Source organism: Cinclus cinclus, chromosome 16 (genome assembly GCF_963662255.1).
Source record: "Cinclus cinclus chromosome 16, bCinCin1.1, whole genome shotgun sequence".
Classification (NCBI taxonomy): Eukaryota; Metazoa; Chordata; class Aves; order Passeriformes; family Cinclidae; genus Cinclus; species Cinclus cinclus.
The window spans coordinates 6,544,644-6,565,877 of NC_085061.1; the positions used below are offsets into that span (position 1 = coordinate 6,544,644).

General features: G+C 37.7%; 1 protein-coding gene across 2 annotated transcripts in view; it reads right to left on the reverse strand.

Moving 5' to 3' along the window:
• The window catches only part of TRRAP (transformation/transcription domain associated protein), a 73,659-nt gene that overhangs the window by 26,445 nt on the left and 25,980 nt on the right, over window positions 1-21,234 (reverse strand). For both annotated transcript variants that reach the window (XM_062503230.1, XM_062503229.1), the window contains exons 31-55: window positions 19,011-19,130; window positions 18,571-18,690; window positions 18,053-18,217; window positions 17,466-17,647; window positions 16,999-17,197; window positions 16,455-16,583; window positions 15,585-15,851; window positions 14,858-15,064; window positions 13,833-13,991; window positions 13,612-13,746; window positions 13,332-13,442; window positions 12,345-12,491; window positions 11,821-12,034; window positions 11,006-11,131; window positions 9,186-9,332; window positions 7,798-7,997; window positions 7,003-7,124; window positions 5,963-6,176; window positions 5,072-5,251; window positions 4,586-4,732; window positions 3,820-3,939; window positions 3,239-3,526; window positions 2,556-2,693; window positions 2,067-2,179; window positions 1,432-1,567 (exon numbers count right to left, since the gene is read on the reverse strand). In XM_062503230.1, the coding sequence (XP_062359214.1) occupies window positions 1,432-1,567; window positions 2,067-2,179; window positions 2,556-2,693; window positions 3,239-3,526; window positions 3,820-3,939; window positions 4,586-4,732; window positions 5,072-5,251; window positions 5,963-6,176; window positions 7,003-7,124; window positions 7,798-7,997; window positions 9,186-9,332; window positions 11,006-11,131; window positions 11,821-12,034; window positions 12,345-12,491; window positions 13,332-13,442; window positions 13,612-13,746; window positions 13,833-13,991; window positions 14,858-15,064; window positions 15,585-15,851; window positions 16,455-16,583; window positions 16,999-17,197; window positions 17,466-17,647; window positions 18,053-18,217; window positions 18,571-18,690; window positions 19,011-19,130 (4,086 nt within the window). The remainder of the gene's footprint in view (window positions 1-1,431; window positions 1,568-2,066; window positions 2,180-2,555; window positions 2,694-3,238; window positions 3,527-3,819; window positions 3,940-4,585; window positions 4,733-5,071; window positions 5,252-5,962; window positions 6,177-7,002; window positions 7,125-7,797; window positions 7,998-9,185; window positions 9,333-11,005; window positions 11,132-11,820; window positions 12,035-12,344; window positions 12,492-13,331; window positions 13,443-13,611; window positions 13,747-13,832; window positions 13,992-14,857; window positions 15,065-15,584; window positions 15,852-16,454; window positions 16,584-16,998; window positions 17,198-17,465; window positions 17,648-18,052; window positions 18,218-18,570; window positions 18,691-19,010; window positions 19,131-21,234) is intronic.

A 21,234-nucleotide genomic window follows, 5' to 3' on the forward strand; every position in this document is an offset into this window, starting at 1 on the left:
GACCGTTACAATTGTTATTCCTGCTATCCTCAACTGACTTTTACGCCTGAACCAGCAAAGAAAAAGTGCCAGGTAGCATCCTTACACTTACACAGTGAAAATAATCTCCTTCTTTATTATGTTATCTACTGGATCATTAAACACAATGGCAGTGTGAGCAAATAGAAATGAGTCTTGGGTCCTATCAAAGGCTACTTGCTGTTTTAATAGCTCAACTTTAATGGGTAGATTATTAAAAATCTTTCACAAAGATTTACGAAAGCTGATAGATATTTGCCATTGTCTCTGGTCTCTCTTGTGAATCAACCATGGGAACTTGACAAAAAACAGCCACATTAAAGAATATCAATAAAACTGTAGTAGTGAGTACAGCAGCATAGAATCAATTATTCTTTCAGATCCCAATATTTATGCAAACATGTGCTGTCACTTTTACAAGAACCTGAGTAGAGTCACAAAGGCTCCATTTATGGCTTCAGCAGCATCTTCTCCTCAGCCATAAAGTAAATGTCTCATTACTGAAAATACCTCATTTAATACAACTGCAGCTAAAGCATGTCAGCACTTACTCAGGGTTGTCACTTCCACTCAACTTGCAATTGTCCAAAACCAGAAACTGCCAGATATGATCTATTTCACTCTCTTCAAGCCCAAGGCTTATAATAAACTGTACAATATAGTTCTTATTTTAGGCTTTAAAGATTTCTCAACTATTTCTATACTTAGCCTCTGAAGTTGCATACTTAAATAAGGCACAAAATACTAAGTGTTATAGGATCAAAAGAAATTAAGTAAAATGTAAATAGCACCAACAGCAACATTTGTTGCATGTGCAGTTTCCTACTTAGAGATTTGGGTTCACGTTGTATTTCAAATATGTACTTCATCCCTTTATTGTAAATTCTGGCATCTTTAGCACAGTAACTCCAGTATTGTCCCACTGTATGCAACAGTGAAAGAAAGATCTGCAAGCTCCTCTCCACCTGTGATTTAATGCAGTATTCTCACCTTTTATATTTCAGTTTTACATCTGGTTAATGTTTCTATATTAACTCATCGCAGATGAGCAACTCTACCTACCATGAAAAGAGAATATATTCCCTTAAAATTAAAACAAAACAGAAAAAAAACCCAAAGAAAAACCAAATCAAAACACAAAAAATCCTCCATGTGTTCTGTCTTCTTTAGATGAGTGACACCAGATATAATGCTTAAAAAAAAATTCCAGACCATCTACTGGCAACTCCAACAGAAATCTGCCATTGGGCCCAAGATGTTCACGATGTCTATGCAGCCTGGCAGACCATAGCAGCATCAAGAACAATAACCACCAGCTTATTCTTATGGGATGGCTCTTAAAGCAGTTGGCATGAATATACCCAAGGCAGGATGATGAGAAACTAAACATGAGCACAAAAAGCCCTCACTCACCTGCACCAGAGCCTCCTTCATAGCAATCCAGTTTGAGACCCTCCATGCACATTTCAACACTAGGTAAGGATTTATGTGACCTTTGGATTGGCCATATTCTGTCAAAGGCTCCCACTGGTTCAACTCTTTTGAGCATCTGAGAAAATCAAATGCAGCGTCAATTTTGTTATCAAAAAAAACCCCAAAACTTCCATAAAAGTGGCAATAAATGTTGTGCATCAGAATATTATCTGCGTATTTGTTTGTTTACAAACAGCTTTGCAAGCACTGCAGAAGTTTTATCCAGATAGGAAGACTTTAATTTATTTATTATCAGTTATAACACAGAAATCTGTGAACAGAGAAGAGCTGCATTTTGTGCCTCCCAGAACAACCATTTTAAATAGAAAAAACAAATTTTAGCTCCAGTCTGTTTCCACCAATAGCAAATTACATTTTTACAGCAATTCAGGCACATCACTTCTGAGGCTCTGTTAAGGGAATATGAAACAGCTTTTTTTTATTCCCTTAAGTTTTCCCTGCATGTGAGCTAAGTCCTGAGATAAGTTTATTCTCATAACTAATGCTTTACACCAAGAGCAGGGTATTTTGCTTCTATTGCAGGGTAAAATACTTGTTCTTGTTTCAGGTCTTACCGAATCCAGTGGTCTTCCCAGAGCTGGTACTCAGGGAAGATGGAAGGGGAAGCATTGCTCCGTTCGTGCTCTTTTTTAGCCTTCTCCATTGCTTTTTCATAAGTTTCTTGTGCCTAAAGAAAATTCAACCACTCCATTTTTCCATCTGCTATATACACAATAACTTAATACTCTTTTCTTTTCAAAAACAAGTGATAAGAAAACCTTCATAGACTTGAAAAAAAGACAAGTGTGTTAAGCTCATTCCTGAATATAGCTATTATTTGGCAGCTTAACAAATGTCAAGAAAATCTGATCGTGCACAAAAATTTCACCTTACCTCAGCATTACAAGGCCTGAAACTATTACTACAGACAGCAGGGAAGCCATGGCACTTTCCATTTTAGAAAACTTTAGTTAATAATTAATATTCTGAGATATTTCCTGCTGACCAGAATATTCACTCTGACAGTAGAACTACTCAGATAATTTCTAAATTCAAGACTGTACCTGTTCAAAAAAGCCATGCTGTTCATAGGCAATGGCTGTTGCTGTTTCTGGGAATTTGCAGCGTTTCTGCCACAGTCCAGCCCACATATCCTCCTCTTGTAACAAAGAGTAAAGCTCAGCAAGGGAATCCAAGATTTCCTACAAGGTTAAGAACACATTATTGCTCCACAGTCAAGCTGTCTTTATAAAGCATAGTAGGCAGCAAACCCTAAGTTCTACACTGAGGCAAGCTGAGAGAGACATGGAAATAGAGGCGGGCTTATAAAACTTAATAAAACTCTCTTTAAAACTCGACAAGGCAAGAAATTAGTAACAACCATGTACTGAGAACAACACTGCATGACAAAAAAAAATCCTAAGGCTTGACTCTTGCCTGTCTTCCCTAACACAACAGATCAAATCATAGAAAACAAAATTTTTCAACAAGTCAATAATACAATAGGACAAGAGGAAACAGCTTCAAGTTGCACCATGGGAGGTTTAGATTTGCTATTATGAAAAATGTCTTCACTGAAAAGTTTGTAAAGCACTGGAACAGGCTGTCCAGGGCAATGCTAGAGTCCCTGCCTCTGGAGGTATTTAAAATACATGTCAAATGTGACACCTGGGGATATGGTTTAGTGGAGGACTTGTCAGTGTTGGGTTTCTCTCTTCATAAGGTGTTTCAATAAATATAACACTACCTGTTGAGGAGGAGTTATGCTTTCCTGCTCATAAAATTCTGTTGTCTGTTTAGGCTTAATCTGCAGACTCAGTCCTTTTTCAAAGGCTTGATGTTCCAGCATCAGTGTAGAACGAAACCAGAGGTTGTGAGTTTTACCCAAGTATTTCAGGACACAAGGTCTGATGGGAATGGGAGGAACACACTGTGACATTGCTTCCACAAAGCAGTTCAGGGCACTTGGCTGGCAATCCCGCTGCACCTGATGGCTTCCACTGCACAAGAAAGGGCTTATTTCACCTGCTAGAGCCTAGAAGAAAAAACATAATATTATCTCTCTATTCAGATTCTTCAATTGGAGAAATCAGATTTAAAATACCTTTAGTACAGGGAACTACCATTCAATAAGTACATTTCCTTTTGTAAAATGAAAGGCCCTATTTCTCTCAATAGATGTATCAATACAGGTATACAGCATTCAACAGTCTGAGAATGGCAAATATCTCAAAGCTAATGAACAAAGTCACCACACAAATACATTTTCCTGGAACAGCAGTCATTTACAAAGAGGAATCTGCAAATGGGGAAGACAGAGGTTCTCACATGTTGCTGTCTGTCAGACAAGATTTTCCAAAGTCGTGAAAATAGCTGTATCCAAGTCTTCTCTGCCAAAGGTGTAGAAATATGACACAACTGAACAAAGGCACTCAGCAGTGCTCCCGTCTGGAAATAGATGTATAGAAATAGGAAAATACAATTAATCCTGTGGCAAAACAGTTCAGTTATACCATTGTCTCACTAGTAATGCTAATGTCTTTAAAAAAAAAAAAAAAAGTTTCCTTTAGCAATACAGACTTGTTACAAGAAAATAATCTTATTTTCATGTTGATCAAGACTCTGATTCATTATTGTAACCATCAAAAAAATAAGAAGGAAAAAGGGAAGATGTTGAATCAGGTTAATTGGATAGAGCTGTTGCTAGTGAGGAGCTATTTAAACATAGCTTTCAGCTAAATTATTTTCTTAGAAATTATTTAATCATAGCATACCTATACACATTTTTGATCGTATACCCTGTGTTTGTCATTACTACTTTCTGAACTGAATTGTTAAAATATAATTTCAGTGAAGAAGGATGATATTTAATTTTGCAGGAAATGCATACAGTAATAACTAGCAATGAAGTGAAGGCTTAAGAATTTTTTACTGTAGGCAAATAAGAAATTACAGATTATAAGAGATGTCTACATAAGAAAACTCAGCTAAAAATTGAGAAGAGTGAGATAGAAAAAGGAAAAAGAAAACCCCCTCAGATCAGTATGAAGGTTTTCAGGATTACAGTGGTTTGTCACCAACATCCTGCACCCACCTTCACTTCCCGAAGGGAGTCGAGGAATTTGTCGTGCCGGTTGGTCAGCATGTGCAGCTGGTTGCCAATGTCCTTCTCTGAAAGTTCCTTGGTTTTGGGAGTGCTGGTCTGATCTCCTGGAGCCAATTCAATGTCTATTTCAACATCCTACACAGAAGTAATCAACTCAGTAAATAAAAACAGGCATCCTCTATGTACTTTTGCTTATTTTCCACAGTAGAAAACACCCTCTGATCAATTTTTTTCAGTTATATCAATTTGCTTCTGCTACTTCTTCAGGTTCAGATCTGTAACTGCCTGGAGTGCTGAAGTAAAGGCTAAATGAGTGAATGGGAGTTCTGAGAGACCCACGCATGCTTAAACCACAAGAGACACAAACACTCTGCACACTTGGCACGCATTCTCCAAAGTTATCTGGTGAGAAACTAAGAAGAGTTGAATTCCACCAAACAGATTGCTTTTTCCACAATATTTTCTGTCAGTTACCTCCTCTTTGGATTCACTGTTCTCCCTCTCCCGAGGCTCTTGCTTGACATGTGTGACCATGGCAAAGGCTGCCCTGTCGTGGCTGTCAGCAAGGTTGATGACATTGGTGATGGAGGGCAGCATGGCCCCCTGGCAGCTTGTGCCAATCGTGGTGTTCCTCTCACACACTGCCAACAGCAGCTACCACATGGAAAAGTAACAAGAGTTTTTGAACATACATTTTACTGCAGTACTTCAAAGAAAACATCACTATGGTTTAATATTTAAAAAACAAGTAAAAGTTGCAATATTTAAGGCCTATTTATCACCTTTATTAATAGAATCTCCTAGGTCTAAAGGCTGTATTTTGTACTTTCTAACACCTGTATTAACTGCCCTCAATCTGCTACTAAATACAAACTCTGTTACCCTAAAAAGTATGTTCACAGTCAGCTTAAATTTATGCTTTAATATGAAAATTGTTAAAATAAAAGGCTTTGCCCCGTTTTATTTTAAATAAACCAAGCAAAGATGCAATTTCATTTCAATGCAATCCCACTTAAGAGCTGGCATACTGTTAGAGGAGACATCCTAGCTTTAGGAGTTTTCTTGAAATCTTCTCCTGTTTTCCTTAAGAAGTATTAACCTGGTCATTAAGTTTTTTGGCAGAGAAAATAGATTTCAAACATTTACATTAAAGCCACTTCCCATGCATCAGCATTTCACTGTTTAGCCACTGTATGTATTTTTAAGCTCCACAGGAGCTGAGGCAGCAGACTTGGTATTTTCAGCTTTGATACGGACAATATAAACTACAAAACACACACCACATAACGCCTTTACACCCGACAAGGAAAAATAAGGAATAAAACATATTTCTTGTTGCATTTCTGAAATAAGTAGTTTCCCTACCTCGATGCACTGCTTTATCCAGAAGTGATTTCCCATTGCTTCCCAGTTTTGGGAACAGGTCACGTAAAGCAAGCGCTCATAAACGCGACGTTTCATGGAATTGTCAAAGACCTCGAAGAATTTGGCTCGGATGAGTGGCTGGGCACAGCGCAAGCCAGAGAGGAATGCTGGCTCCAGTTTAGCTGTCAGTTCACTCCCAGAAAGATTCTCATCCCTAAAACGAATAAAGATGAAATAACACGGCCATTAGAGAGGTTTTGTATAAACACACTAAAAAAAAAAGAAAAGCCCATGTGTGGCAAATTTCCAGGTGCAGTTTTTGAGAGAAACAGCAAAGAAAATATTGCTGCTTGCTGTAAAACTGCCCCAGCACTAGCAGAAATATTATTTCAGGATAAAATCTTATTGTAATTGTGAAACACTGAGCCACATCTATACGGTGTTTGAAATGACAAACGGTATTGATTGATAAAATTTTCTGAGCACTGTGTGCACACGGAAGCTTTGCAGAGTGAACCACCAGAGTACAGCAGCAAAGTGACTGCAAAATAATGTGAAGCAGCAGCACACCATTGAATACCTGGCATTTGTTGATAAGGTGATTATTTTAATTATTTCATTGTAATTCATGATCTGCAAGTCTCCATAGTAAAGTAACTCTCCTGGAAGTCTAATTTACAATAAAGTTTCAAGGAAAAAGAATATTTATATCCTATGAATGTGAAGAGACAGATCTTAGCTGTAACCACACGATTGAGAATACAGTCAGCCACAAGGATGCCTTGGTATCTTGGGAAGAAAGAAGTTGAGGTATTTCATCAGTGCCAAAAGTAAAAATCTTTACTAAGGAACCTCTGTTTTCAAATTGCCTTCCATAAATATGCACTGTGGTCTCAGTACAGTGAATTGATTTTGCATTTTAGGAAAAAAAAATATCCCTTAATTCAGACCTAAAAAGATTGATGACATGTTATAAAGTTCATATATGGTACAAATTATGAACCAATAAGCTGCAACAAATGATTAATTGCTATAATTACCTATAGACATAGTTAACAAGGTCTAAGAACTGAGCATTTAATTCAAGGTCTTCTGGAAAACGCTTTTCAATGTAAGTCATCATTTTCACCAGTAAAATGGACTTCTCCCGGAGAGTAGGTGTCTGTGGTAAAAGAAGACATGATTAATTTTGCCAATTCACTTAAAACATGCAGAGAACTAGCACATTCAAACTACAACTCAGCCATCCTTTACATGACTCCTTCACTTCTAAAGTACTGAAATGGAGCTTGGTAGTGCATAGTTCTTTAAATGAAAAATAATTCCAGCATTTATCCTTCCAATATATGGTGGAGAATTTAAAAATTATGACTAAAAATAAGTTTAAGTTGTTCAGGGATTAAAAAAATCTGATGCATATTATAAAAGTGTAGGTCCTTTTGTACAGCACTAGACTATGAAGAGCTTAACTCTTAGCAAAAATATGGCAGATTGAGGAAACCACAAAACATTACAGAGTAACAATTCAGACCAGCATTAGTCATCTTCCTCCTCAAGAGTCTTTCTATCCAGGTTAATGTGAAGTATATTTTAAAATTGTTACTTTAAGGGAAGTTCTCCACAAAACAGCATTTGAATATAAGCCTATAAAATGCAAAGTATCTACAGCTGTAGCTATTTTCACAGGGAATTAAAATAGTCTAAACATCATCAAGGGCATCCAAACATATATAACAGATCATTACAAACCTCATTGTCAAAACTGATGAATTATAGTGGCTAATCATAGTTATTTAGTATTTGAGAGCAATAATGACTTCATCTACTCAATTTACCTGATTAGCTGCCATCGGGGAATTATTTTTCACCCACTCCTCCACTATTTTTACCACTGCACGAAGAATTTTGGCATCAGTGGATTTTTCAATGAGAGATGTTAAAATAGCTTGTATAAAATTTTTCCTCATTTCCATGCTCATCACGGCCAAGCGAGTTTTCACAAGATCCAGACTCAGCATGACCAGTTCACTTGTACCTGCTGTGGATGCAAAGAAAGGATTAGACTTGTGTATACACCTATGAAACCCCTAGGAAAAAAAAATTCCAGGTGAGATGCTGTAATTTTAAAAATACCAGCAACATCATCCATTGCCTGGAAATACATCCCCATAATGTGCTCAGAATTATTACTTTACATTCCTACACAACTAAGGCAGAACCCAAGCCAAGGATGGATGGGGCTTTAGAAACTGTCTAATGGAAGGTGTCCCCCCCATGGCAAGGGGTTGGAATTAGATGATCTTTAAGGTTCCTTCTAAACCAAACCATTCTATGATTCTTTGACTCCTCTCAAAACCAAATCCATTCAAAATCCTAAAGGCAAGCCTGTTTTTTCCTTTCTGCAAATCTTTAGTCAAAGGTATTACAGATCCCTAATACTGAAAAACTACAATTATCTCCGTGAAAGAAATTGTCTGTGATGCAGGTAATTCTCTAATTCTGTTCAGCTAATTTCCTGACTAGCTTATCTATGAGGTTTAATAATTTTCCAATTGTTTCTCAGAGTTAATAAAATTTACAAGGTTCTCATTTACCTAATTAAATTATGGGCTGGGAATCTAACAGCAATAATTCCTTCAAAGTGTTTACTTCAGTAGCTTATTCATTAGTAAATTACAGGGCCCTTTATCAGCCTTGAATTTTCTTCTACAAAAACATCTGATTTTTTTCAATGACTTATGACCTAATTCATTTGACAAAAGACAGAATTATACTGACTGAAAAATATGCTATTTTGAGATTAAAAGCTAAAGCATCAGCTCCAACAAGTTAATTCAAACGCAGTTGTTCCAGTATTATAAAATAGGAAGGAGTAAAAAAAAATGCAAAAGCACAGCACAGCCCCTTTCCCCTCAACACCCTAAAGCCTTGAAGAATTTCAGTACTTCTATTTATGTTGCAGCTCAACAAATCTTTCACTAACCCTTCACTGAAAAGGTTGGGCTCATGCTGGAATTCAGATATTAATTCCAGCAGGTAAGTGGAACTCATAAATGCATTTTTAGTTCTCAGTACTTCAGAAACACTACTCACTAAGACTGAAGTATTTTCAACGAGTAATAATGCACACAAACCCTGCAAAGTTGTTTGAATCCCTTTAGGATGAAGATATTTTAATACTTTATAACACTTCTAATCATTAACAGACTGTATAAGGTAATACCTGTATTTGCTTCTGCTGCTCCTGCTGTCGCCTGTGGGTTCAGGTGTTCCCTGACCATCTTCTGCAGGGATCTCATGAAAACTGAGATCAGCCTGTCAATGTAGCTGGGGTTGTTGCTGCATGCAGATTTCAGAATCATCAGAGTCCCTAGAGATAAAAACAATGCTTCAGGAATTAAAACTTCTCTTGGGCATGACCTGAGGGAGGTACAGATGCCATGAAAGAAGGATGGGACTACCCAGGTTACAAACATTGAAATTTTCTCCAAACCTCTCCAGATTTCTAGTCTCATAAGAATTTTATTCCTTAGACTAAGTCTAAAAGGTTACTTCTGTACTAATCAAAATATTTTGAAGTTTTGTACATAAGCGTGTGATGAACTGCAAGGGGAAAAGGGAGGACAGAAGAAAGGGACTGAGAGCAAACACTTCCCCAAGACCTTAAATAAAAGATAAACTACTCCTGATGTTGCACATTTATTTTAGTAGCAAAAAGCAGCAAAGCTTTTAAATGAGTAGGTCTGGGTTTAGTAATTAAGAAATTGCAACTCTGGTTCTCTAATCTAGAATCTTTATTAAGTTTCATAAATCAGTCTCTATAGACTCAAGTCAACGTGAGTTGACTACTTCACTCTTTAAAAAAAAAAAATTAGTAAACATCCTGTAAAGTTATACCTACTAAAAAAAAAAAAACTACTGCAACTTTCTAATTCAACATATCCACACAGCATATCTACAGAAACATGCTCTGGTCATTGAATGGCTCCTGCCTAAGTTTTGGTTCCTTTTTCTCATCACATGGGCACAAAATTCAGACCACAAAGCTCAACCTCTTGAGCCACAGAATCACTACAAAATGAACCTCCTGACAGCTTGATTGTGGTGCTGCTTTTAAGGGAGCTCTGGACAAAAAGTAAGAAACATCCTTCATGGTTAGTTTGATATAAAGCACGTCCTGACATGTGACAAATAGGCAATCCCCAAGGTGAAATTACAACCATCCACAGAGCCCACAGAATAGAGCAGTGAAGGACATTTGCCATTTAAATCAGCAGGTTTTCCAACATTGTAGAATTTCAGGTCTGTATTACCAACACAACCAGTTCTGGGCAAAACTCTATTATTCCAATACATCTTTGTCATTCTATCATGTAGCTGAGTTGTCTAGCAGTTCAGTAAGTACAAAAAATAAATAAAACAAGAAAAGAAATATCATTTCAGCTCTTCAGAATGGTATATACTAAAAATTCAGATTTTTGTCACTCAAGAAAAAATAGTATTTTTGCAATTTCTTGATTACTGAGAGTTTAAGATCTATGAATACATACATCTTAATACACTATCAGCTAATAAAGGAGACTTAAAAAATTAAAAGGAAAAGCAGCGAATACATAAGACTCTACAGAGATTCCTTAAAATACTCTCTTGTATCTCAGAGGACCTGAAGGATTTGTTTTTTTTCCATGAAAGAAGCTGCCAGTAACTTTTACTTTCTTTTTTGGCTAATATCAATACTGCACCTTTTTCCTATGCACTTTGAATACAAAAGGCTTCCACCTAGCAGATCTACAGCTCCCCATCTCCAAAAATTGCTCCCAAGTCACATCAGTGAGCAGACAACACAATGAACCTCCTTCCATTCCCTTTCTTCACAGATTATGACATCCCAAGCTCGTCTCTCAAGTTAGCTTGAAATGTTTCCCACAGCTTGCTGTGCCTCAGACCAGATTGCAATTCCCTTGTGGGAAAGGAAACTCGTGACAAAGACATTACTGATTGAGGGACATTCCCACAGCGCCGCCAGGGACATGGGACACATACCAAAGAGCTGGGAAGGGTTGGCATTGGTGGCCTTTTCATAATTAGTCAGTCCTTCATAAATGACCTTCCCAACTGCAGCATAAAGGCACTCCAGCTCTTCGTACTTGGAAGCTACACTTGAGGTACCTGCAGAGTTTAGAGCTGTGTTTAGTTTTGGTAACATTACCACAGAACAGGCAAAGAACAGTTACACTGCAAATGCACAGTCATTAAAACATCACTGCAGTCTTATATTGTCAACCATCTAAGGTGACACAGGCAGATTCCTCATTTATATAAACCTCTTTATTATACCAGTATGTCCTTTATATTAGTGTACCACTTCTTCTGAGTAACTCAATTTGATGAGCAGTCTTATGTTACTGATTTACTTTTTCCCAGGAAAACATTATCTAAATCAGCTTCTATTAAGACACAGCATATTACTGACTGCCTTCCTTTTTTACACTTTATCTCCCTTCCTTGTTTCAGCAAAACAGCAAAGCTTAATAACTAAAAAATTACACTTCTGAAGCTGAAAAATTCTAATTGTAAAAACACATTAAATTTATAGCATGCACTTCTTGAATTAAAGTTATGACAGCCACAGGTTATTACATTTTTATGTCAATGGATAATGATGTACTCTACATGATTACTTATTTCAGCTTTTCCTTTCTTAATCAGAGGTGGAAAGTGCAAGCTAAAATGGACCATTAAATGCAGGAATACTAAAACAGAATATTAGCATATTTCAAAGAGTGCCTTCATCCCACCTCAGCCACTTAAGTTATGCAGCAACAAAGGATAAAAAGGAGGGAGAAAACACCACTCACTTGGTTCTGTGGGGAAAATTCCCATCAAGCGAGACAGCAAACTGTGGACAGCTCTCAAAACCTTGGTGTTCCCACAGGTCATGCAGGCTGCCACCCCTCGTTGGAGGGGCTTGAAGCTGCTCAGGATAGCAGGGGGCTGCAGCACAGTCAACAGGAAACTTAAGACCTCTAAGCCAGTGCAAATGTTGGCAAAGTTGGCCTGATTGGGCTGTTCCTAAAGTGAAAGTATACAAACAGGCAGTGAGTAGGGGTAAACAAGAATTACACAGATTAATAAACTCAGATCAAATCTGTTAAAACCCACTAAAGAAAAAGGCCCCAAAAATAAAAAACCACACCAACCAGTAAGTACTTCAGCTCTACAAATTATAACCACTGGTGCAATTCACACATTTAACAACTTATTTATTTCACTACAAAGAAAATATTAGTACCGTAAAAATCTATATCCAGATATGACTATTATTCAATCATGTCACATGCCAAGGAAACCTGAAGTCCTCCAGGACTAGAATGCTACCTACCACAGTCATGAGCAGCTTATCAAACCACTGCAACTTCAGTTCTGACTTGGGCCACATGTCTGGCCTCAAAGCTGTTTTCAGAAGGTTGACGCAGCGGCGAGACAGCAACTCCCCAGGGGATCCAGCAGTGTTGGAGTTGTCATTCACCTAGCAATTAATCAGAGTTAACAAAATGACACCCTTTTGGAACCTAGTCATTAATTTATTATGCATTCCATGCAACCATATAATTTCTTATTTCTGAAATGGATGAGCTTAAGTACTTTCATCAGTACAGTCACACAGCATTTAATGCATAAAAAGCTCACAACTAATAGTAAACACCAGAACTGGTGTCTAAATTGCTGGCTAATTAACTCAAATCACCCCATCAAAGGTGTATTTTAAGAAGTTTCATCCCATCCTTTATTACTACAACTCTGAACATACTCAAGATGGCTAATCTTTACTGTTTGCAAGGTATTCATAAACACATGCAGCTCTTTACTCAATTCATCTTTATACTTAAGAGCACATCTACTTTGTGAAGTGGACTGTGGGACATAAAATCCCATGCTACTTACCTGCTGAGTCTGCTGCAGGAGCAGAAGTCATAAAATTTATCAGCCTAGAGGTACACCCAGATAATTTTCCACATCCTAAGAAAGTTAATTCCCTCCAAATTTGGTGAAAAGTTTTAGTTCTACATGCTGCGGGAAGGCAATTCCATGTATAGGATTTTGAAAATAAAACTACAACCATTACCCCTAGAAACAGTAATTCCCTATAAAACTCTAAATGTTTTGAGATAAACTATCATTGTCATTTAACCTAGGCAACAGAACAAGCATACATTGCAGCATCACCCAAATAAGTAAATTAGTCATGAAAACAAAGTACAGAAACATCAGAATAATCCAAGCCTAAAAGGCCCTGTGTGAAAAGAGGGGTTGATGGGTTTGGCTGCTACTCCACACTGGTATCTGCATATGAGAATAACCACAGTACCTGGCAAGCAATTCTAATCAGGAAATTCACAACAGTGTCTGTGTGCTGCTTGTCAATGGGCTTGGCAAGGAGGGCATCAGCTCCTGGCAAGGACTGGCTCCGTCCAAACACCTGCACGACCACAAAACACAAAAGTCATCAGCAAGACTCAAGGAGGAAAACAAGAACAGATTTAAAATACTTGCTAAAGCTAAAACCTGCAATTTAGGGAGTTTTGAGTCATGTGGAAAAAACATTCACACTACTTCGAGCCTCTGAACAAATCCTGATATTCTCTTACAGCACTTATTGCTCCTGTAGCTGTCCTGAATCGTTTTACTTCTTGGCCAGAATCCACAGACAATCCCCTTTTAACAGCAGACGAGGCAGAACTTGCTCCTTCTCCACTTGTACTTGAGTCCATATCTGAATCTGGCTGAAATATCAGCAATGTGCATGTTAAAAAAAGTACATTAAACTGTGGAACAGTTCAATCTTTACCCATTTATTCTGATTTCCTACCTGCTGGTCTTTGATTCTTTGCAATTCCCATTTAATAACAACTTCAGCAAGATCCACAGCTAATTTTCTTTGCTCTATTGTAACACTGGGAGTGAAGCCCAGTCTCTGCATGGCACTAACCATATGCTGAACTAAGTGATGTCTCACAGGATAATAAACCTAAAAAAACGGTTTCACAGAAGTGTTAGTCATTAACCAATAACATTCTACACAAAATCTACACAGCGGAAATAAAGCAAAATTATAAAACAGTCATCAATCCCAAAGTTTGCTAAACCTGTACCACTTCAAATTTTGCAATATGGAAAGGTAACAGGCACATTGAAATAGCATTTTAGATACATCTTTCAGTAGTGACTACTGATTTCATGCACTCAAATGAACATGTTCTTTTTAAGATTCACATTTTTTCTCAAGGACCAACTATACTAATTTTTTTCCAAGCCTTTTGAAGAGTTTCAATTCACATTTGAACATGCTCAGATATTCTTTCAACAATTGTTGAGGCATCAGTTCCTGAAAAATGTGTATTAGCTGTCTCTTTGGATTGTATTTTAATACGTGTTTTCAAAAATGTTCCCTGTGTTGACATTTTGCACCCATTTGTTTTATGCTTCCCAACATACAGTGGCTGGAGATAAGTGATCTATTTAACCCCACAGAATATATAAAGTCAAACAAACAAGGATTAGTGGAGGATGGTAAAGAACATGGGTCTGCACCATTTTAAAGAACTCTTAGAGAATCTTCACAGACCTGTTAAAGAAGACTGCTAATGCACGTGCAATGAATTCATCTTGCAGACTCTAACCTGACATTTGGAGTTCTAACTTCAATCATGACAGATCTTAATAAATTACTTGCTATTAAACAGTAATATTCAATTCTAGATAAGTATTTTTACACACCAATTATGCATTTTGAAGCTAAGCCATATAAATTAGATTATACTGTTTTTCTAATCAATCTTGTTTATTTCCTTGATGCAGGGGAGACAGTGAGTACCAGAATAACAGCACAACTACCTTAAAATGTTGTACTATCAAGTGCAAAATATGTACTAGTTGGGGCACTGTATGGCCCTCTTCCACAATGATTTTTCGTGTCCAGTGAGTGAGCATCTGGTGTCCATCCTCCATTCGAGCAGGCACAGCTGGAGTCAGGATAGCCATGGCCTGCCTGACAATAGCCCGGGCCTCCATGGCATGAGCTTTGAGAAGGCTGTGAAAAACCTGAACAGTACAATTTCTCATCAACATTAATACTGGTTGTATTTACAAAAATAAAGCACCTATAAAGAGGGGAAAACAACAAACACACAATTTTTCTCTAAACACCCATAATTTGTTAAAAATATAATACATCAGCAACAGAAGCACAGAGCATATACTTCTGTTTCCTTTACATTCTCTTTTCTTCCTCCCCCTCCACAGTCCAATTTGAAGTCTTCCCTTGGCTCCCACATTGTGCCTCAGCTGAAGTGTCTGCCTCTTAAATGAAGAAACTCCCAATTTTGTTAATTCTACCAAAAGGTCTACTTGTGTGAAGACAAATGAAAACAGGAAGGGTAAGTAGTATTTCTTTCTATACTCTCCTATTCTCAAGTAAATCTGTATTAAACATTTGGCCCGCTGCATTTGTTTGTGGTGTTTGAATTATACTCAGTATTCAAAACCACCGTGCAGCTTCTACTCTTAATCTTCAAATAAAAGAAAGCACTCTATTAACTTAACACAAGCCCGTGGTCAATACCTGCAGAACAATCTTCTTGTGAATGGCAAACTTGGCGATGATGTGTGCCAAGAGCAAGTGGCCACTGTACTTGCAGGCTGGGTCCACGCAGGCCTTGGACAGGAGGCAAGGCCAGGCAAAGGTCATCAGGCGTCGCAGTTTGCTGTTCCTGTTCTTGTTGTTGTCGTGGATGTGGTGGGGGGCATGCTCCACCAGCAGCGTGGCAAACTGCAGCAAGTAGATCCTCAGAGAATCCAGCATATCAGCCTGTTTTTCTGGGTCAAGTACCTAGTTCCAGGCATGATCGAAGAGGAGAGAAGGAAGTTGAGAAGTAAACAACTTTCATAATTATATTAAATTTTATTATTATAAAGGCAAAGTCCAAAATTTTTGCTTTTTGAGCTGTTTTTAAGAAGACTAAGTTTAACTTTCTTGACTCAGTTTAGTACCCACAAAACAACCTCCTGAAGTGTGAACCTTTAATGAGCACATCTGGAAATTCCCAGACTGCTAACCTATAAAAAGAAATAAATAAAAAAACCCAACCCTCATCTTCAACAACATTCATTTCACAACTGGTTCCATGAAACAGCAGTGAACTAGAAAGACACTGATGCTGGGTCATGGAAAGCTTTCCTTATAAAAAGGCTGGGATTACAGCCAAGTAAGGCCCATTTCTAAAGACACATTCCAGTTCTGAAAGAAGCATAAACTGAAAATTGTAGTCCCATTCTACTGATGAGTGATGGATCTCACATTCAACATTACGAAGCAATTTGACAAAACAGACCATAACACAACAACTAATTCAAATCAGGATGAAAAGTCAAATGAGAGGAACAACTTTTTGTTTTAATTTTCAAATACTTCAATGCAAACAAAGATTGTTACCTTTGTTATAAAAACGCTAGTGATGCTTTCTGGATTATCTCCTTCTGGGTTTGGGGGGCCCAACAGCTGTTCACCTTCTCCTTTTTCAAAACTGTACAAGAAAGCAGGATTCAAGATATGTTGCAGCACCTACAGAATATAAACAAAGCAAGTTTTACTGTACTATTATATTCTGCTAATGGCAGCCAAAATTCAAGTACTCCCACGTGCAAATGTGCCTGTTGGACACACTGAGTGACAAAAGGAAACTATAAATAAAACCCCAAGAAAAAAAAAATACACACACCAATTTTTTCCTCCACTTTCTTCCTTCCAAGGGCATAGATTCTTAGAAAGTGTAAGCTAAAGCAGTCAGCATTGAACACAAGATGAATTGCTGTCTCTGTTTATTATTGCTCTTCTTCAGGTATGATATTTTCACCTAAATTACTCTGCCAATTACCAAACTCATTGACATTTAAGTAAGGGAGTTTTGTTGCCCTAGTTCCCAAGAAGAAAATTAAACCTAAATACCAGGCTTCTTTGATTTAATTGCTTGAGTTACCTTGGCTTTGAGCTCATCTCCAAAGTTTGGGTCATTCAAGTCTACAAACCGGAAGAACAAAGCCCGCTTTTGGGGAATGCTGTAGTTTTTGGGGATCTCTTCTTCCATATATTCCTTTAAGAAAGTCATATTGCAGAGAAATCTGCCCGTAAAAGCTCGAAGCAACTGGAAGAGTAACTCTATATCACCATAATTCCTTCTGTGAAAACACATCAAATACAAAGCTTCTGTGAAAAAAAAAAACATTTACTACGCTGATGAAACTAATCTTTTAAAGGAGCAGAGAAGCAAGAGCAGCCAGTACCACAGACATGGTTTTAGAGCCAATGGCAGCATTATGAAATATCTTACACTTTCTCTTCAATAACTGCAAACCATTTTTAGTAGCCCTATACACCTTTACAGTATTTTCCAAATTACAATTTAAAAAATATATGCAGGGTCTAGGAAATCAGATCTTTACGTACTTGCAGTAATTCAGTAAGCAATAGGCCAACAGCTTGGGCTCTTTCCAGTTTGTTGCAGCCATATTCTCCTTCCTATGTCTCTCCTGAAAAGCTTCACTCACCCATACACGTTTCAGCTGATTCACCAAGGAGTGTTGATTTGCTAACCAACATTCATCATTCTTAACAATAATACTTATGATCTGTCCAAAGCAAAACAAGATAAATGCCCAGTCAACACACAAGAGATCTGCCAGTAGAAACAATGATATACAAGCACTTGCTTAAGGTCAATTAAGAGTTCTAAAATATTCAACAGCAAAACAAAAGAGTGAAATACAAAACAGTTTAGATTAAGAAAAATAAACTTCTGTTTCTGTTGCCATGCCTTCCTCTTGTATCCTACTTGACAAAAAAAAAGCATAGCTAATTTGAGTCTCTTTTCCCTTCTCAGAGCAGCTGTGACTACAAACACTCCACATTTTTGCAAGTGGTTTTCTATAAGCTGTAATACACACACACATACACTGAAAGCCTGGATGTAAGAGGCGTGTCGCTGAAGAGGTTTCAACAATGCAGTGCAGCAATAAACAAGGGTAAATGAATACCTTGATAGCCTGGAACTGTAGGTCAAGACGCATTGTGGTGGTGCTGGGGGAGCCAGGTCTCACAGCTGCCTGGGCACCCACGGGCAGCAGCAGGGTGATAAATCGGTTGGGATTAGCTGCCAGTACATCCCGCAAAGGTTTGGCATCTTTATGTTTTAAGAAACTCTGCAAAAGGGGAAGAAATAATTTTAACAACCTTTAAAAGCCAAAATACCAGGCGACTATATCATCCTGTAGCTCTTATATTCCACACTAAAGTTGCAGAGGTTGTATTTCATGTACATAAAAATAACATCTACACTTCAGTAATGGCCTTACATGATCTGGAAAGGTATAAAATCAACACTTCAGGACAAATACAAAAACCAGGAACAGGAATCCTGCAGCCAAGAGTAAGACTGTGATTAAGGACTACAAGGTCATACAGGAAAAAAAAATATGTAAAAGATGAAACCTTTTTGCTCATCAGATTTGTCAAGTTGAGGGTTTTTTCCTGCTCCTCTCCCCACACAGCTTACCATAAACATTCTGCTCCACTGTGGATCATTTAAAGTGGCTTCCATCATGAACAGCTCCACAGTCTGGGATGGATGACGAGTCAAAAACTTTATCAATGGTTCCCTGAATGGACTGCCAGCCTGAAAAATTCATAAACCTTAAATTAAAAAGGCAGAGTATAGAGCACTTCCTACTAATTTACTACCACTCAGAAAAATACATTTGACTTGGCATTTATGCAGATACAAAATATTCAGAACTTGCATGATGAGAATTCATGGACACTTTCAAGACTTCACTTCTAAGGGCGTAAGACAAATGTTAATACCTCCTAAAGGCTCAAATACCATATCTATTACATCAAGTGTTCTCATACCATATTTGAAATATAGTTATCATATACTAATGTTTAAGAAGACTGTAAAGCAAAAATTTCAGCAATGTTAACTTCCTCTTTTACCTCGATTAACATTGCTCGTTCTGTTTTCATAACAACTTCCAGGAGAGGTTTAACCAGAGTCTGTGGGGCAGCTGGGATCAGATGGAATAAATTTATAATTGCTGAACAAATCTTCATTTCCTACAGGTAAAAAGAAACAATTAAATAAATATTACTGCCTATAATATATAAAAACAGTATCGCACATCTTACTTTTTTTCTGCCCTTCTGTATTAACATGGCCAGCAGCCAAATGCAAAGGGTTAACATATATACAGCATCTACTTACCATAATGCATGAAAAAATTGCATTTGTGGAAGTCAGCCCTTACCCCTCTGGTAACATAACACTTTAAATTTTATTTTCCTTGCCAGTAGAGTGGTGTTTTACAGGTAAGAGCTAAACACACTAATGATACTGCTGATGGGGGAGTTAAGAGTGCTCACTGCCCTATACCAAGTGACTCATGCATCAAACAGCCAGACCTTCCCCCCTAAACCATCTCTCCTATACACCAATGTCCTCGGGTGACCCCACACCCCCAGATTACACATGAAGAAAGAGAGATTCAGCTTTCTCACAGCACTGTTCAGACTCTCACAAATAGGTGGTTACTATAAAGTCAGCTCTGTTCTCTCACTAGATATTAAATTCTCCAGGAGTCCAAAATAATTTGCATTTTTTTTCATTCTGTGATTTAAATAAAGACTGTATTTCAGTTAGCTAGTAGATTGCCTTCAGTAAGAAAAGGGAAAGGAAAAAACAAAACAAATCCACCCTCAACATCTCTCTAAAACTAAGTTCCAGTGTGCAGTATCCAAAACAATTTTATCAAGTGCACTGTGTTTAAATTCAGTTGAGAAAATGCAAAGCATTAGGCTCCACTCCTTTAACTTGATCTGCCCAGAGAGACCCCATAAGCCTCCTCTCATGGACTGAAGTGCAAGGCAGAAAATACATAAAAACCTTTTGAAACCACTTATGTCTTCACAGAAACTAAAAATTCTACTCTTCCTGGTACAAACATGCTCAATATCCTTAACAATGTGATCAAAACAGCTCTGCCACAGACAAACAGAACACAATTCACAGCACTGCACTCAAAGGCACAATGCACTGTGGCAAAACACAAAGATAAGACTAACAAACCACGAGTTATAAGAAAAAATGAAACCAAACAAAACAAGAACAACAACAAAAGAAACCATGACAACAGTTGCTGGTGCCTCCACTGCGTTTCTCACCTCTACCCCTTCTGTGGCAGGCTGAACCAAAACAGAAGTCACAGCATGAAAGGAAAAAGCCCACAAAAATACAAAAAAAAATGTACAAATCAGCACATGCTATTCTTCAGGCTGCACTCTAACTTCAGCTCAGGTACTTCCTCATCTCAAGTGGAAGGAATGGAGACAATGAGCATCTGACATGCTACAAATGGTCCTCCAAAGAACTAGGATGAAAAGCATCCTTTTTTCTACTTTGACATTGATCAGACATAGCTTCTCAAATATTTATACTGAATAAAATGATAATTGAGATGATTAAGTCAAGGGAACCAACATTTTAGCATCTTTGAAGACAAATTTGGCCAGCATCTATTACAAAACCACTTTCAGTACTTGAGGTACCAAGCTATGAAGTCCTCTAGAGCTATCAAGTCCTCCTAGGCTGTAATGCAGAATTTCCACCTTGGAAAATTCCACCCTCTCACAAGAGGGACAGCTGGAGGCAACCATCTACTCAAAATCTATTCTTTAAATTATCAGATATGACCTGAAATGCCATGCCTTTCCTTGGAGAGACAGGGAAGAGAGGAAGAAAGACTTAAATCAAATATTCTCTGGACCAACGAATTAGATTTTAATCACTGCTTAATATATTACATTTCTATTTGTTAATTTCTCTAAACAGCCAGATCACAGCTCAGGATCACAGCATGATTGTCACAAATTATTTAGGTGAACGAGGCTTAGTTATTCTGGCATCATTATGGATCTTTACAATAGTCATCATTACGCAGCATTTCTAACTAAGTTTTCAGTTTGCCTGTAGTTCCATTTACATATGAAACTCCACTCCACAGACCTTTTAACTATTCTCTAAGAGGCCTTGCTGACCAACCACTATCTGCACTATGCTGGAGAACTGCCCGACACCATTGGCAAATGGCACCTTCATCCCATGCTGCTGGAAAAGGATGAAATGTTTGGAACAGCATCAGTACAGACAGGGAATTTCAGGCCT